Source organism: Protopterus annectens, chromosome 16.part0 (genome assembly GCF_019279795.1).
Source record: "Protopterus annectens isolate FY-2018-M chromosome 16.part0, PAN1.0, whole genome shotgun sequence".
NCBI lineage: Eukaryota > Metazoa > Chordata > Ceratodontiformes > Protopteridae > Protopterus > Protopterus annectens.
The window spans coordinates 797,932,490-797,948,093 of NC_056750.1; the positions used below are offsets into that span (position 1 = coordinate 797,932,490).

General features: G+C 39.8%; 1 protein-coding gene across 3 annotated transcripts in view; it reads right to left on the reverse strand.

The window, feature by feature from the left end:
- Positions 1 to 15,604, reverse strand: part of ENTPD8 (ectonucleoside triphosphate diphosphohydrolase 8) — a 364,702-nt gene that overhangs the window by 9,516 nt on the left and 339,582 nt on the right. For all 3 annotated transcript variants that reach the window (XM_044058523.1, XM_044058522.1, XM_044058524.1), the window contains 3 exons: positions 15,420 to 15,579; positions 6,976 to 7,206; positions 5,194 to 5,460 (listed from right to left, as the gene is read on the reverse strand). In XM_044058523.1, the coding sequence (XP_043914458.1) occupies positions 5,194 to 5,460; positions 6,976 to 7,206; positions 15,420 to 15,579 (658 nt within the window). The remainder of the gene's footprint in view (positions 1 to 5,193; positions 5,461 to 6,975; positions 7,207 to 15,419; positions 15,580 to 15,604) is intronic.

Consider the following 15,604-nt stretch of genomic DNA (forward strand, 5'->3'; position numbering starts at 1 on the left):
TAATGTGTTTTTCCTTCACAAATGATCTTTACATTATTGGGACTGCACACCTAAAGATAGTCCTCTTTTTCACAGAAAATACAAATGTTATACTTTAATACAAGGGAGAAAAAGTGTCATTTCCCATTTGTTTGGTTACATGATCACAACATTTTGGATACTAAACAAACATCCAGGAAAAATATCTTTCATGATTCAGATTCTGTTAAACTAAAATTAAAGACAGACAATTTCATATGCTATTCCTTTTGTGTACAACAGCTTTTATTGCACTCTGGCCTTGACACCTATCTGAAAAACATAGTATATAGCTTCCAATATGTTAACGCAGTCTAGTCAGTGTTTAATGTGCATTATGCAAATCTTTATTAAACTTAAACCCAAAGTTTAATTCAGTGCATTTTGACTTAAGCCAACTCTGGGATGCACACATTTGTTGCTCTCCGTATTCAGCTTTTCAGATTTGACATCTTACATTTCACTATAAAATGGTTTGATTATGTATTATGTAGTTCAGTAAACAAATAGGTATAACACAAGCAGATTCTTTGAAGAGAATACAGACAGTATACATACAGGGAGGGTCATGCTTTTTATTTCAGAGTTAGATTAAAAATGTAGTAACAGACCTCCCCCCACCAGTCTGCTCCTGTTGATAGTGTTTCTATAGCATCAGTACTAAAAATAAACAAAAAACAAAAGATTTTAACAGACTTCTTGCACATACTTTATCTGTGGTATAGAGGTGTGCATTTAAAGCCAATAATTTTTACTGAATTTGTCTTGAAAAAGTTTAAGTGCATCATGATAAGAAATCTGCATCAATCACTGCTGATTTCATTTAACCTTTGGCATTGCTTTTTCATTTTACTTTTTGAATCAGTGATCATCATTTCAAACGTTATTATTTACACTGACATTGCATTAGGTTATTTGATATCTTGACTGCTTCTTACATTTTGTATTATGTGACTATTGTTCATATTTGCTGTCAGTACTAAAGTAATAGAAGTGCAACTCAGCAAACATAATGGCTGATAATATTTTATATGGGGAGCGCTTCCACACACCCCTCATAGGGGCTGTATACTTCACCCCCCAATTAATTAATATAAACAACACAAAGTTATCACAAGAATTCCAAGTTATCATAAAATTATAGTTTACAGAAAAACATATTGCTATTTTCATCGGTATTTGACTTATTTCTTTTGACTAATTCAGTTTTCTGCCACTTATCAGATTGTGTATTGCCTATATATTCAGTGCTTTTTACCCTTTACACATCAGCACTTTTGGTTTCCAGCTATACCATGGTACCTGACTCCTCGTTACTGAATTATAATGACGACTCCTTAAAATCCTGATGAAGGTTGGTCATAAGCTAGGCATTCATCATTGAACTGGAGGTAAAGCTCTCTCCAACCAAGACTGAACTTGACAGTCAAGAAGAGAAGGTAAACACTTGCACCACACCACACTCATCACATAGTCTCACTAAATCTACACCACCAAAATCCACACATAGAAACACAAAAACATTCATGGAGGCTCTCAATAATAATCTGCTCAAGCAACAGAGACCTCCAAAGCAGAAACACAAGCAACCTCCACCCCCCAACACAACCCAAATGACACATAGCCCGCAGACTCAGTGTGCCACTCAACCACAGCCAATAAGGCAAAACAACGTACCCAACACACTAGTCATAGGTGACTCTATAGTCAGGCACACTGATGTCCCACTCACCAGGCAAAACAAGGAGAAGGTTACTGTCAGCTGCCTGTTGGGTGCCAGGATCTGCCACATAACCCACGCACTCAGGTCACTCCACAACAAGTACAAATATGACTCCATTGTCTATGTTGGTGTGAATGACCTGAGATGTACCTCCCTGGACTACATGAAAAGAGACATGGAATAGCTCCCCAATCTTGTAGCCCAGGCAGGTATGACCCTAGCCCTGAGTAGCATTCTGCCATCACCCAGAATGATACCACAGGACAAGGACAAAATGATTGACTTCAACAATTGGCTAAGCTTCTGGTGTCATTCTAAAGGGATCCAGTATCTGTCTGCCTGGGATGACATGGTTGACAGACCATGATGCTTTGCCAGAGATGCCCTGCACCTGTCACCCCTGGGATTCCGGATACTGGCTAAGGTTCTTGCCACCCCTATAGTGCCTTTTTTAGGCAAGGTTGAAATGACAAATTCACCACCGTAACAGGAACAGGCAAGCAAAAACTGAGGATGATGCTACTCAATGCTAGAAGTCTAAATCTCAAAAAGCACTCACTCAAGGCACTCCTTAAAATGGAGAATATCGATATCTGTGCAGTGACTGAGACCTGGTTCAAGGCTCCAGATAGCACCCCTGCACTACCAGGCTATAACTCATACCACACTTTTTGGCCATGTAACTTGGACCGGAACACCAAAGGCAGAGGTGTGCCCATATTCATTAAGGATATCCACACCTCCTGGCTAGTTGCTCAGCATAATGCATCCGAGGTTATCCAAGTGCGACTAACTCTGGGCAAAACGGTAATCCAAATTGTAGCTTGCTACAGATCCCCCACCATGCCCCAGGTTTCCCATTCCTCTTTTCTTGATGTACTGGAAAATATTAGGGTTCAACCAAACATCCTAATAATGGGTGATTTCAACTACCCCACCATTAACTGGAAAAACTACTCATGTACCAACTCCTTCACCCAACTCTTTCTGGAATTCATAAACTCCAGTGCCCTGGATCAACTTATCCACACCCCCACCAGGGGCAAAAATATCCTAGATCCAGTCATTACCAACATGAGTGACTGTTGTTCCACACCTGAAGTCAACACCTCATTGGTCCAAACCGACCATAAGCTAATCACCCTAGATATCCACATCCTACCCCCACCCCCCCATTAAGGAAACCACTGTAAAAAATTTCTCCAAAGCCAACTTCATGCTTCTTAAGACAGAAGTGGTGAACTTCATGACACCCATGCAGATGGACAATACAGTTACGACTACTGAATCCTACACAATTGCACTTTATAAGCACTTACATGAGTGCATGGATCGTGCTATCTCAAACAGAACCAAGACGCTATCCCCCCAAAAAAGGAAGCCAATCTGGCGGTCCCCTGCTATAAAAATACTGTACAACAGAAGGAAGAAACTTTTGCAAAAGAGAGTAAAATTCCATGAGTGGAGGAGATCCCTGGTCAGCCTCAGTAAGAAGCTGCGATCCCTGATGAAATCCTCCAAAGCTAGTTACGAAAACAAAATCACCACTGATTCTAAAGACAACCACCAAGCATTCTATAGCTATGTCAAGAATCTCAATGGCAACACTCAGATCTGCTCTGAGTTACAGCACAATGGCACTAAATATACAGACCCAACTGATATTGCCAACATCCTGGCAGATAGGTTCAGTGCTAACTTTACCCCCTCTCACCCCCTAAATGGCCCATCTCTATACTGGAAGAATGCAAAGTTCCTGTAATCATGGCTGCACAGGTAAAAAACAGACTCTCCAAAGCCAAGAACACAGCATCCATGGAACCAGACAACATCCCAGGCTGTGTTCTACACGAACTACAGAACGAACTGGCACCCCACCTGAGTACCATGTTCATTCATAGCTTCACTTCAGGCTTTGTGCCTGCTGAATGGTGCACAGCAAAGGTTATCCCACTCCATAAAGGGGGAGCCACCACGGACCCCGGGAACTACCACCCCATTAGCCTGACGAGCCTGGTCTGCAAGGCCATGGAATGTATCATCATGGAACTTATAAACAAAGACATTGGTAGTCTCCAAACTCTGGACCCCACCCAGTTCGGCTATGGAAAGGCAGATCATGTCTCCTAAACCTGATAGACTTCTTTGAAACAATCACCAAAGCCGTAGATGAGGATAAGGTGGTTCACACAGCTTATCTAGATCTTCCCAAGGCTTTCAACACCATCCTCCACTCTGGAATTATAGATAAACTCACTAAACTAGGTATAAATCCATATGCCACAAGATGGGTTGCCAACTGACTCACTGACAGAACCCACACTGTGAAAGTAGCAGACTCCAAATCCAACTTCAGACCAGTGACAAGTGGAGTACCACAGGGTTCAGTCTTGGGTCCTCTCCTATTTGGTATCTACTTCTCTGAAGTACAGGCTAACACAGAAGGTCTTTGGCTAACGAAGTTCACAGATGACTGCAAACTAGGAGCCATAATCAAAACTCCTAACGATGTGGACATCCCACAAAAGGGCCTCACTGAGACAGATACTTAGTGTCAAAGCCATGGCCTCAAGCTCAATGCCAAAAAGTGCATTGTCATCCCCTTTGGTAAAACTCTGTACCCATGAACTACAACATAGGCGGTAGTATACTTAACACCGAAAGTGTGATAAGAGACCATGGGACACAGGTGGACAGTAGTCTCTCCTTTGATAATCACATCGCCACAGTAGTCAGGAAATCCTTCAATGTGGCACACCTCATCACAAAAGGTTTCTCATCCAGAAAAAAAGTGGTCATTGTTCCCCTCTACTCATCACTCATTAGACCAATTATAGAGTACAATGCCCCTTTTGGTATGTACCTCACAAGACATCTACAACAACTGTAAAGGCCGCAGAAATACCTCACAAAGGGGATTACCGGCCTCAAACAGATACCCTATGCAGACCGTCTCAAAAAACTCCAGCTTTACCCCGTCGCATATCACCTACTCAGAAGCGATCTCTGCCTAACATACAAAGCTATATCAAACCCAGAGCTGTTGGACATGCTCCACTTAAAGAAATCCCCAATCCCTCCGAGCTACATGCTCTAGGGACCTAAACCTTGTCACTACAATAAACAGAACATGCCGGAGGGATAGATTCCTGTCCCAGAGACATCCCATACTCTGGAACAAGCTACCTATCTATATCAAACAAAGCTCCTCATTAGCACTCAAGAAAAATCTTGATGACTGGATGGGAAATAGGAAATTCACCCCGGGGATCACCTCTGTGGCTCTGTTCGACAGGGGCACAGGAAAATAATTTTCTTGGGTGGCAAAAGCCAGTGTACCATTTTGGCTGGGCTTGTATAGGCCCCAGGGATGATAGTCAAGTACCTACCTATGAACCTATACGATAATGACAATGAAAGTAGGAAAACAAGGAAAACAGAAAGGTACTTACAAAGAATCTTCCTGATACTGGTGGCTGATAGACTCCATCAAAGGCACATTCTTTTTTTTCTGCACATGCTGAAAAATTGAAGACCCTTCTCACAGTTTCTCTGCATTGGTCTGCATTTCCTGTCCCACTGATTGTGATGTTTGTAAGAAGATTAAGTGAATTAGGCACCTCGAGGCACGGAGTGTTATAGACAGACCCAACTGTGACAACTGTCTGGTATCCTTTAGGATAGCAGGGGTGTGTCACTGTGACATTTGGAGCGTTTTCCTATAATGAAATAAATCCATTATTAATATTTTTATCAAGCTGAGATAAAACAATTAAACCTGATCTCATAAAAGACACCAAATGTGCTGGACAAATACATAATGTTTAGATAAAACAATTTTAGCTAAAGTCAAAAGATGCTGAATGTGATATATGAATTTATTAATATCGATCATCTCCTCTTAGTAAATATAATATAAAATCACTTTTAGTGATAAGAGCCATTATTGTGCTAGTTTCACTGTTATTATTTGGCTTCATAACACCAATAAATTTCATACACAAACAGACACATCAGATTATACTTTCACAAGTGGTAAGTGCTACAGAAATCTTGGTCTTACTGGTTTATAAGGGGTATGGCTCTACTCAGATATCAGACATTTCCTGTGCATATACAGAAGACCATGATCCCCTCAGTAAAGGGGATGTAACTCTCATATACATATGTGGTATGCATCACAATGTTTATATAGCATCCAGAAAATAATCTAATGCTTGGGAAAGAAACTGAAACTTACCTCAGCGTGAAATGACACACACAGTCTAGAATTCTGTAAAACATTCCTTATACTTCAAGCTAAGTAAAGGCAGCAACACCCTAATTTCACTTTGTATAGTGTAATGATATTACAGCCCCCCCCCCCCTCCAGTCTGCATTATAGTAGTGGCTTCTTTTGTAAAGGAACCCCATCTGTCTCTGAATATTGCAACAAAAAAATTGAATTTTTGGTAATATACATGCTTGAAAAATTGACTGGGCTATCTCCTTATTTTCAGGTTTTCCCTTTATACTGCTTTTCTGTGTTTTTATTTCTGTGTGTTTTTCTTTCACGTCACTGCCTGACATCCATCAGCCAGCTCCCATATATCTTCAGCTGATTCAACCAATTGGAAGGGCTGTCATCCAGGCAGGCATGAAAGCACTTTTGTCACCACCCTCACCACTTCATGTCAGCACCACGGCCACCTGTGCCCTATAAATATGAGGGTCTGGCTTCACTCCCTAGATTGGGGTGCCTGCATTTAAGGGTGGGGTTTAGCCTGTGATACAGACAACATTGCCTTCATCATTACCTGGTCATTTAGGTCACAGTTAGGGCTTTATCCCTTAATGATATGGACTTGGTTAGTCCTTTCCAGTCTTGTTTTGGTATAAATTCATTTTTGATAAAAAAAGAAATGTTAATATCTAATTCATAATTATGCTATTACTTGGTAAATCCACTTCAGCTTATTCTGTAATTTTATTTTTTATACTGCATGTTTTATATCTATATATATTTTTTCTTCAAGGTTTTCTGTTTGGGATTCCACCAAAATAAATTCTGTGCAACAGGACTTTCCTGTTTATCAAAATAAAAAGTAAACAAACAATAGTTCTTTACAGAGGTAAATAGATTTGCTGTATGGGATAATAGTATACAACAGAAAGAAAATTCAGGAATTAATTCACCATCTTTACTGACTAACAGAGATTGTCAATCTTGCAAACAGCTGTAGTTTCTTGCATACCTTGATTAGTTGAGCTTGAATCCTCTTTAAACCTTGATCACGTCCATAACAAAGGTAACTGTGTGTGTACACTGTGTAGTCATAACTATACATTCGGAACTTATACTGCATGCTGTCGTCAGCTATGGGGACATTGGGTGCAAAAGTGATTTGAGTAGAGGCTCCTCCAAGATCCAGTGCTCCATAAGTATATGGAAACTGTGGATGCATCCACTTTCCTTCAAAGGAATACTGCGAACAGAAGAAACAAGGATGTCTCCATTATACTCTGCCTGCTCATGCTTCAGATGACATTATACTTAAGCAAACATACTATTCATTATAAAACAGGTTCCAAAGCTGAACTGTGCATTAATGCTATTCATACTATTCATTATAAAACAGGTTCCAAAGCTGAACTGTGCATTAATGCTATTCATACTATTCATTATAAAACAGGTTCCAAAGCTGAACTGTGCATTAATGCTATTCATACTATTCATTATAAAACAGGTTCCAAAGCTGAACTGTGCATTAATGCTATTCATTATAAAACAGGTTCCAAAGCTGAACTGTGCATTAATGCTATTCATACTATTCATTATAAAACAGGTTCCAAAGCTGAACTGTGCATTAATGCTATTCATACTATTCATTATAAAACAGGTTCCAAAGCTGAACTGTGCATTAATGCTATTCATTATATTCATTATAAAACAGGTTCCAAAGCTGAACTGTGCATTAATGCTATTCATACTATTCATTATAAAACAGGTTCCAAAGCTGAACTGTGCATTAATGCTATTCATACTATTCATTATAAAACAGGTTCCAAAGCTGAACTGTGCATTAATGCTATTCATTATATTCATTATAAAACAGGTTCCAAAGCTGAACTGTGCATTAATGCTATTCATACTATTCATTATAAAACAGGTTCCAAAGCTGAACTGTGCATTAATGCTATTCATACTATTCATTATAAAACAGGTTCCAAAGCTGAACTGTGCATTAATGCTATTCATTATATTCATTATAAAACAGGTTCCAAAGCTGAACTGTGCATTAATGCTATTCATATTATTCATTATAAAACAGGTTCCAAAGCTGAACTGTGCATTAATGCTATTCATACTATTCATTATAAAACAGGTTCCAAAGCTGAACTGTGCATTAATGCTATTCATACTATTCATTATAAAACAGGTTCCAAAGCTGAACTGTGCATTAATGCTATTCAATATATTCATTATAAAACAGGTTCCAAAGCTGAACTGTGCATTAATGCTATTCATACTATTCATTATAAAACAGGTTCCAAAGCTGAACTGTGCATTAATGCTATTCATTATATTCATTATAAAACAGGTTCCAAAGCTGAACTGTGCATTAATGCTATTCATACTATTCATTATAAAACAGGTTCCAAAGCTGAACTGTGCATTAATGCTATTCATACTATTCATTATAAAACAGGTTCCAAAGCTGAACTGTGCATTAATGCTATTCATTATATTCATTATAAAACAGGTTCCAAAGCTGAACTGTGCATTAATGCTATTCATACTATTCATTATAAAACAGGTTCCAAAGCTGAACTGTGCATTAATGCTATTCATACTATTCATTATAAAACAGGTTCCAAAGCTGAACTGTGCATTAATGCTATTCATTATATTCATTATAAAACAGGTTCCAAAGCTGAACTGTGCATTAATGCTATTCATTATATTCATTATAAAACAGGTTCCAAAGCTGAACTGTGCATTAATGCTATTCATACTATTCATTATAAAACAGGTTCCAAAGCTGAACTGTGCATTAATGCTATTCATACTATTCATTATAAAACAGGTTCCAAAGCTGAACTCTGCATTAATGCTATTCATACTATTCATTATAAAACAGGTTCCAAAGCTGAACTGTGCATCAATGCTATTCATACTATTCATTATAAAACAGGTTCCAAAGCTGAACTGTGCATTAATGCTATTCATACTATTCATTCAAAAAATTAGCTTGCAAAACTGTATCAGACGGAATGCAATACATGGAAGTAATCACAAAAATATATATTATATAGTAGTAAGCCCCCCTGTCAACTTTATTAATGTGTGATAACCCTAACCCTGCCAGTGCCAGGAACCCTAATCCCATACCTTACCTTAGAAGAATCCTTTCTATAACAGTACTAATATTTAATGGATAAGATCTTTGCCTACCATGCACAAGGCACAAGGTTTGATCCTGACATCTGGACAATGCCTGTATAATGTTTGCATGCTCTCCCCTGTGTCCCTCTGTAGAGTTCCTCTCACCTTAAAAACAAACATGCAGCATGCTTCAACTTCAGCCTCATCCAAGACTGCAGTCTTGAACAGCAGCATAGACATTAGATGGTGCTTATTGGGAAAGAGCTAAAAAGACAAACCATTCTGGGCATCAACTGTGGTGTGCAGTATTCCCTAGATAGGAGAACATGGATCACACAGTGCATGCCATGGCAGGGCTAGCTACTCAAAGGTGTAAGAACTGGCTCTAGGGGATTTGCTCGTGTTGACTAACGCCACCAAAATATGCATGGGTACTTGGCAGGGATATATAGATTGGGGACCTGGCCTACTATAACCTACACTGAGGAATCATGCTAATGGGAGGAGATCTATATGACCCTGTTGGCCAATGTGTGCCTACACAAAGCCCTGCAGCCCTAGCTCAATAATCTACTGCCTGTCTGGTGTCCAGTTGCCCAATTTGAGTTACCTGCATTAGCTCTGTTGAGCAAAAGCTGGATGTGAAAGCAGTCAACCTGCCAAACATGAACTAGGGATTGTTACACTCAGTATAGGTTCAGCTGGGATCCAGGGTCTGCTGCTCAGGTGGAGGACACACTAGAAATGGTGTGGGAATTGTGGTGAGGTAGAGACTTCTGAAGCCAGTGAGGGATGTCATCAGAATAAGTGACAGACTAATGGCAATCAGGCTTCAGTGTAAGCATAGGGTACTAGTCATAATCATAGCATATACTCCATAGCATTGATGTGATGGCAGAAAAAAGAGTGCATGCGGGCAGCAGTTGCAGGGTCTACTACATAAAGCAGGACATCATGAGTTGGTATTGATGATGGGGAACCTCAATACATATATTGGGGCAGACAGAACAGGATTTGCGGCTTACTTAGGTCCACATGAAAGTAGCAATAGGAGAAAAGAAGAAGAGGCCATTCTGGACTCTGTTATTTATGCAAATCAGTTGATGGTGGTCAACACATGGTTCAGCAAGAGAGACAGTCACAAGATTACATGCAAGAGTGGCCAACATGCAACTCTGCTAGACTTCCTCCTAGTAAGGAAATGGCACTTGGGTAGAGTCACAGATTGCAAAGGCATTTAGTAGACTAAAACAGTTAGCCCACAGCATGAACCACTGATTGTCACAATCTGATGTAATTAGTGGTCAAAAAAGGTTCGACTTTCAACAGGCTGAAGAGCAGGAAGTTGATTGGACAGAAAGGACAAAAGTTCAAGGAAATACTTACCTCAACAAGAACAGGAACTAGCTGGAGATGAAGAAGAATGGTATACCCTCAAAAACAGCATATGTGAGGACTATAGAACAGATATGTGGTCAAGCTAGGTATGCAAACAAGGTACATAAGGAAAGCTGATGGTGGAATCAGATGTCTAGAAAGTCACCAAAAGAAAGGAGTGCAGAAAAATGCAGGAGATAGAAAAGACAGACCAGGCCAAGAAGGAATACTAGTTGGGTAACAAAGAGGCTAAGAGATCAGTTGCAATAGTGAAGAACAAGGCATCAGAGGCACTGTAACACCTTATAGAAAGTGAATCAGTAGATGGCAAAAAGAAACTCTATCAGGATGGAAGGCAAAGGCCAGAAAGATGAAGAAGACAGTCATCAGGCACCATTTACAAGGGATGCCAGCAACAACCTGCTCACCAATCAACAGGACATTAAAGGCAGATGGAAGGAGTATTTCCAGCAGCTTCTAACTGTAGAAAACTCTGCAAAAGCTGTACTGCCCCAGAAACAGCCTACAACGAGAGAAGAAGAGAACCAATACTTGAAAAAGTAAGAACAGCACTAAAGAAAATTAAGTCATGGAAAGCAGCAGGCTCAGATAAGGTAGTAACAGATATCATAAAGATGTTGTGTAAGATAGGGGAGAACTGGCTCCTGGTTACTCATACCAGTATTGAAAGAAAGGCATGACTTGCAAATAAGCATCCTAGTGCCATTGTTCAGGAATATAGGGGATATTCACAGCTATGGGCAGTATAGAGGTATCAAATTCCTATTACACTGCATGAAAGCACTGAAGACGGTGACTAATATAGCAATAACCCACGCCTGGGTGTGGGTAATGCTAAATTTACCCACGGTTGGCGTGGTTTGGTCCCGAGGGTGAAGCCCGAGGGACCAAACAAAGCCAACCGTGGTAATTAGCATTACCCACACCCAGAAGTGGTTATTGCTATTATATTATGACATTATTTAAGAAAAGAAACTATTACTTTTCTTAAATAATGGCATAGTATAATGCCTGTTTACTGCCCTTCCGCAGATGTCTGGCATCCGCGGCAGTTCTGATGTACTGCGTGCCTGCGCAGTACATCAGAGCTGTGGGCAAAAGCAATGGAGAAAGCTATGTTAAATGAGTTTAACATAGTGAGACAGTTTTAAAATAAGCAACGGACATCTCCGTTGCTTATTTTAAAACTGTCTCGCTATGTTAAACTCATTTAACATAGCTAACAAAAAAGCAACAGAGATCTTGCTTTCTCCGTTGCTTTTAAAACACTACTCGCTATGTTGAATGGGTTTAACATAGCGAGACAGCTTTAAAATAAGCAACGGAGATCTCCATTGCTTATTTTAAAGCTGTCTCGCTATGTTAAATCCATTTAACATAGCGAGACAGTGTTTTAAAAAAACGAGTTATACTAATGGAAAAAAGTCCGGGCGACCGGACCTTTTTCCATTAGTATAATTCGATTTACAACGGGCACGCTGGCCAATCAGCGTGCACGTTTTGGGGGGATCATGGTATAATAAACAAATACTCAGAGAAGCAGAAAGTAAGAATGGAGATGAGCAGTTCAAATTCAGATCAGGATGTAACAAAACTGACCAATATTTTGAAGCGAGACAGACAGATGAGCAGAAACTAGAGATTTGGAAAGAGTCTAGCTGGGCATTCCTAAATTTGGAGAAAGCATGCAACAAAGTCCCAGGAAAACTGATTGGGCAGTCCTGTGGTGGATTTAAGTCCTAGAAACATTGGCAGAATTAGTGCAGTCTATGCAGTAGGACCCAATGACATGAGTACAAATAGTGTTTGGACTCACAGTGGAGGTTCCCAGTGAGATTCACTTCTGAGCCCACTCCTGTTCAAACTGGTGATGGACTACTTTAGCAAACAGGTCAGAGGGGGCACATCAACAAAGTTGCTGTATGCAGACAATGTGGCATTACATGCAGACTCTGAACAAGAGCTTCAGCAAAAGATGGGGGAATGGAATGTAAAACTGAAGGCACGTGGGATGAAACAGATAAGACAGCTGTAATGGCAGCAAATGGGGGGAATCTGAAGAAGCCGAGAAATGAGGTAGAAGGGAAAAGGATGGAACAGGTCAACAGATTCAAGTATCTGGGAAGGGTGGTTGAGGAGAAGGGACATCTAAGTGAGGAGGTCAAAGCAAGAATCAGAGGGGCTGCAGCCAACTGACTTAGAGTGTCAGGTGTAGTGTATGACCGAAGAATGCCAAAGGAGCTGGAAATTAAGGCGTACAAAACAGTGTTACCAGTACTACTTATGATACAGAAACCTGGGCAGTAAAAGCAGAGCAGCTGAGGAAGCTAAAGGTGATGGAGATGAAGTGCCTGAGATAGATTTTCATTTTCTTTTGATGTTCCGTTCATCACTGTATGGCTGATAATTTGGGCTTCAACCATGTATGTGCTCAACAGTCTGTAATAGAGCCATATATATATGTATGGGTCTACTTCGAATAAACGAAAGACCACTTACCCGAAGACGATATCACCAAGACGAGATCTCCAAAACCTCAGTTTAACAAATGATCACATTGCCAAAACTTTTCCCACAGTAAGTAACCAGTTGGTCACTTAGAGGAATAAAGTTCTTATCGTGGCCCAGAGGACCCAAGTTTGATTCTTGGCTCAGGCAATTCCTCTACACTATTGGGGCTACTGTGGTAAGCTTTATTGCTAGTATGCATCAACATTTTTGCCACACTGTTCCTGTGCACAACTAATGTGATATCAAAACAAATATATGCTCACTTACAGAGCACTATGGCATTATCTGCTAATGTCATTACACAGGAAGCCCTATAATCTTTCCATATTTAAATTATAAGCAGGGAACAGAAGGAGGGTAGGATGAACCCTTTGGGGTACACCTGTGGAACCAAGTATCTGCTGACAAAGAGGGACCTAGGCAATAAAACCTGTGTAATAATATAGTACAATTCATAGTAAAAAGGATGAGTACAGAAATATTGTTATAGGTATATGATCACAAATAGCAAGCTTTAGTATTTGGTCTACAAAAGAATTCAAGGCAGTATTTGTATCATGACTCTGCCAGACATCATACTGGATATCCCTGAGTAGATGACGTGATTTTAAAACTGGAAGAAGTAAGAATGCATGAAGTATTGCAATAGTTTTAATAAAGGACAAATAAGGCGGTTATTCTAAAGAAAGTCAGCATCACAGATATTCCACACTTGTATAGGGGCATAGTAATCCCTTTTTTCATGTTGTTGAGATATATCCCTAATGATATAATGACTAAATAATACAGCTGCAAGTGTGGGTGATGGATAGAGTGGCTAGTTTCAGGAGTTGAAGAACATGAGTCGAATCATTTGAATAACATGCCGATCTTATGTAGGGATTGTGGCAATGGCCTTCTGTGTAGATAGTAACTTCAATAACACACAGGGTGAGTAATATATCATTTAGGAGGCATAGTTTCTGGAAGTGTAGTTTAAAGAATATAGAAAACAGATTTCCAGTATCCTGGGCTGGGGTGCCTGGAAAGGGGAAAATTATGGTAGTTTTACCAGGGTAAAATGCTTGGTACTAGAGTGGCATTTTCTACTGGGGCTTTGGATGATTCCTGTAGGTCTTGAAAGCACTGTACCTTGAACCAGCTCAGAATGGTAGTGACCCAGTTTTTGATCACCAGGTCAAGTCACTGCAGTAAATGCAAGTCCTCCAAGGTCTGAACCATGAGGTTAACTGAGTCATAGCAGATGGCATAATGCAAAATGTACTCAATCCATAGTAGTGATTATAACTAGGATATTCTATGCACATCTTTTTATAAAGTGTGCAGTGTATACTTGGGACATCATATTAATGCAGATATAGTTTGTTTGAAATCACTGCATTTTGTTTTACCGTGGATCATATGTAGAATCTGAATCCTTATTTTATTGTACATATTACCTTTGAATCTACGTATAAATAAGTACAATTTAGAGCTGGCAGTTCAGCTACCACATGTCTCTGGGATGAATCCTATATGAAAAGAAGGAGGCCATTCAGACTCTGTACAGAAGGCACCCCTACCGAGAATCAAACTGCAGAACGTCTTTTTCTCAGTTGAAAATGCTTTTCACTGCATTACTTTACCACCCATTTTAGGATACCACCTCCTTACTCTGCTCTCACCCCTGGGTGCATACCTGTGATGGAAAAGGAGTTTACCTTGAATAAGTTCTGTTAACATAATGAAGTGCAAGGTATAATTAGCTTCTCAAAAGGTGACACACTTATTCATCTATGCAAGCCTGAATATCAGTAGACTGCCTGGGACATGACCGAGTGAAATATCTAGATATGCCAAGCATCAATGGATATGATGTCAGTAAGTGCTCTGATGTCAGATGTCATGTATGTCAATCTAGATATGCCAAGCATCAATGGATATGATGTCAGTAAGTGCTCTGATGTCAGATCATGTATGTCAATCTAGATATGCCAGGCATCAATGGATATGATGTCAGTAAGTGCTCTGATGTCAGATGTCCATGTATGTCAATATAGTCTCAGATTGCTGGGACTTTAGACCAGTCTAAACATGCCAGTGCATCTCATTGATGGAGAAGACCACATCTGCCCTTTTCCATCATTTAGGGGTTCTGGTCCAGGCACTTCTCTTATTCTCATTAGTTACTAGAGTAACAGACAAATAATATTTTTCTACAAGTGAATGAGAACACTTTATGCAACGTGAGCAGGCCATTTACTCCAGTGACTCATGGGCCCATTTCCAAATGTGAGTTACCATTATCAGATATGGAGGTCCTGCCCTGAGTTAGTATGACAGATATATTTACCTTTACTTTGTAAAAAGTCTTAAATGACAGATCTCATATCAATACAAGTTTAAGTCATTTAAATTACTGACCTGTGCAAAAGACTGTAACAGGTAGTTTATCGTAATCCAGCCATATGAACCCTCTTCTTCACCTGTGATGATCCGAGCTCCACGAAAACTCACTGGGTACTGAGTTATTGTTTTGACAACTTCAGCAAGGACCTGGTCAGCTTGTGTTGAATTCTGTATTCTAAAGTAGAAGATGAAAAATCCTC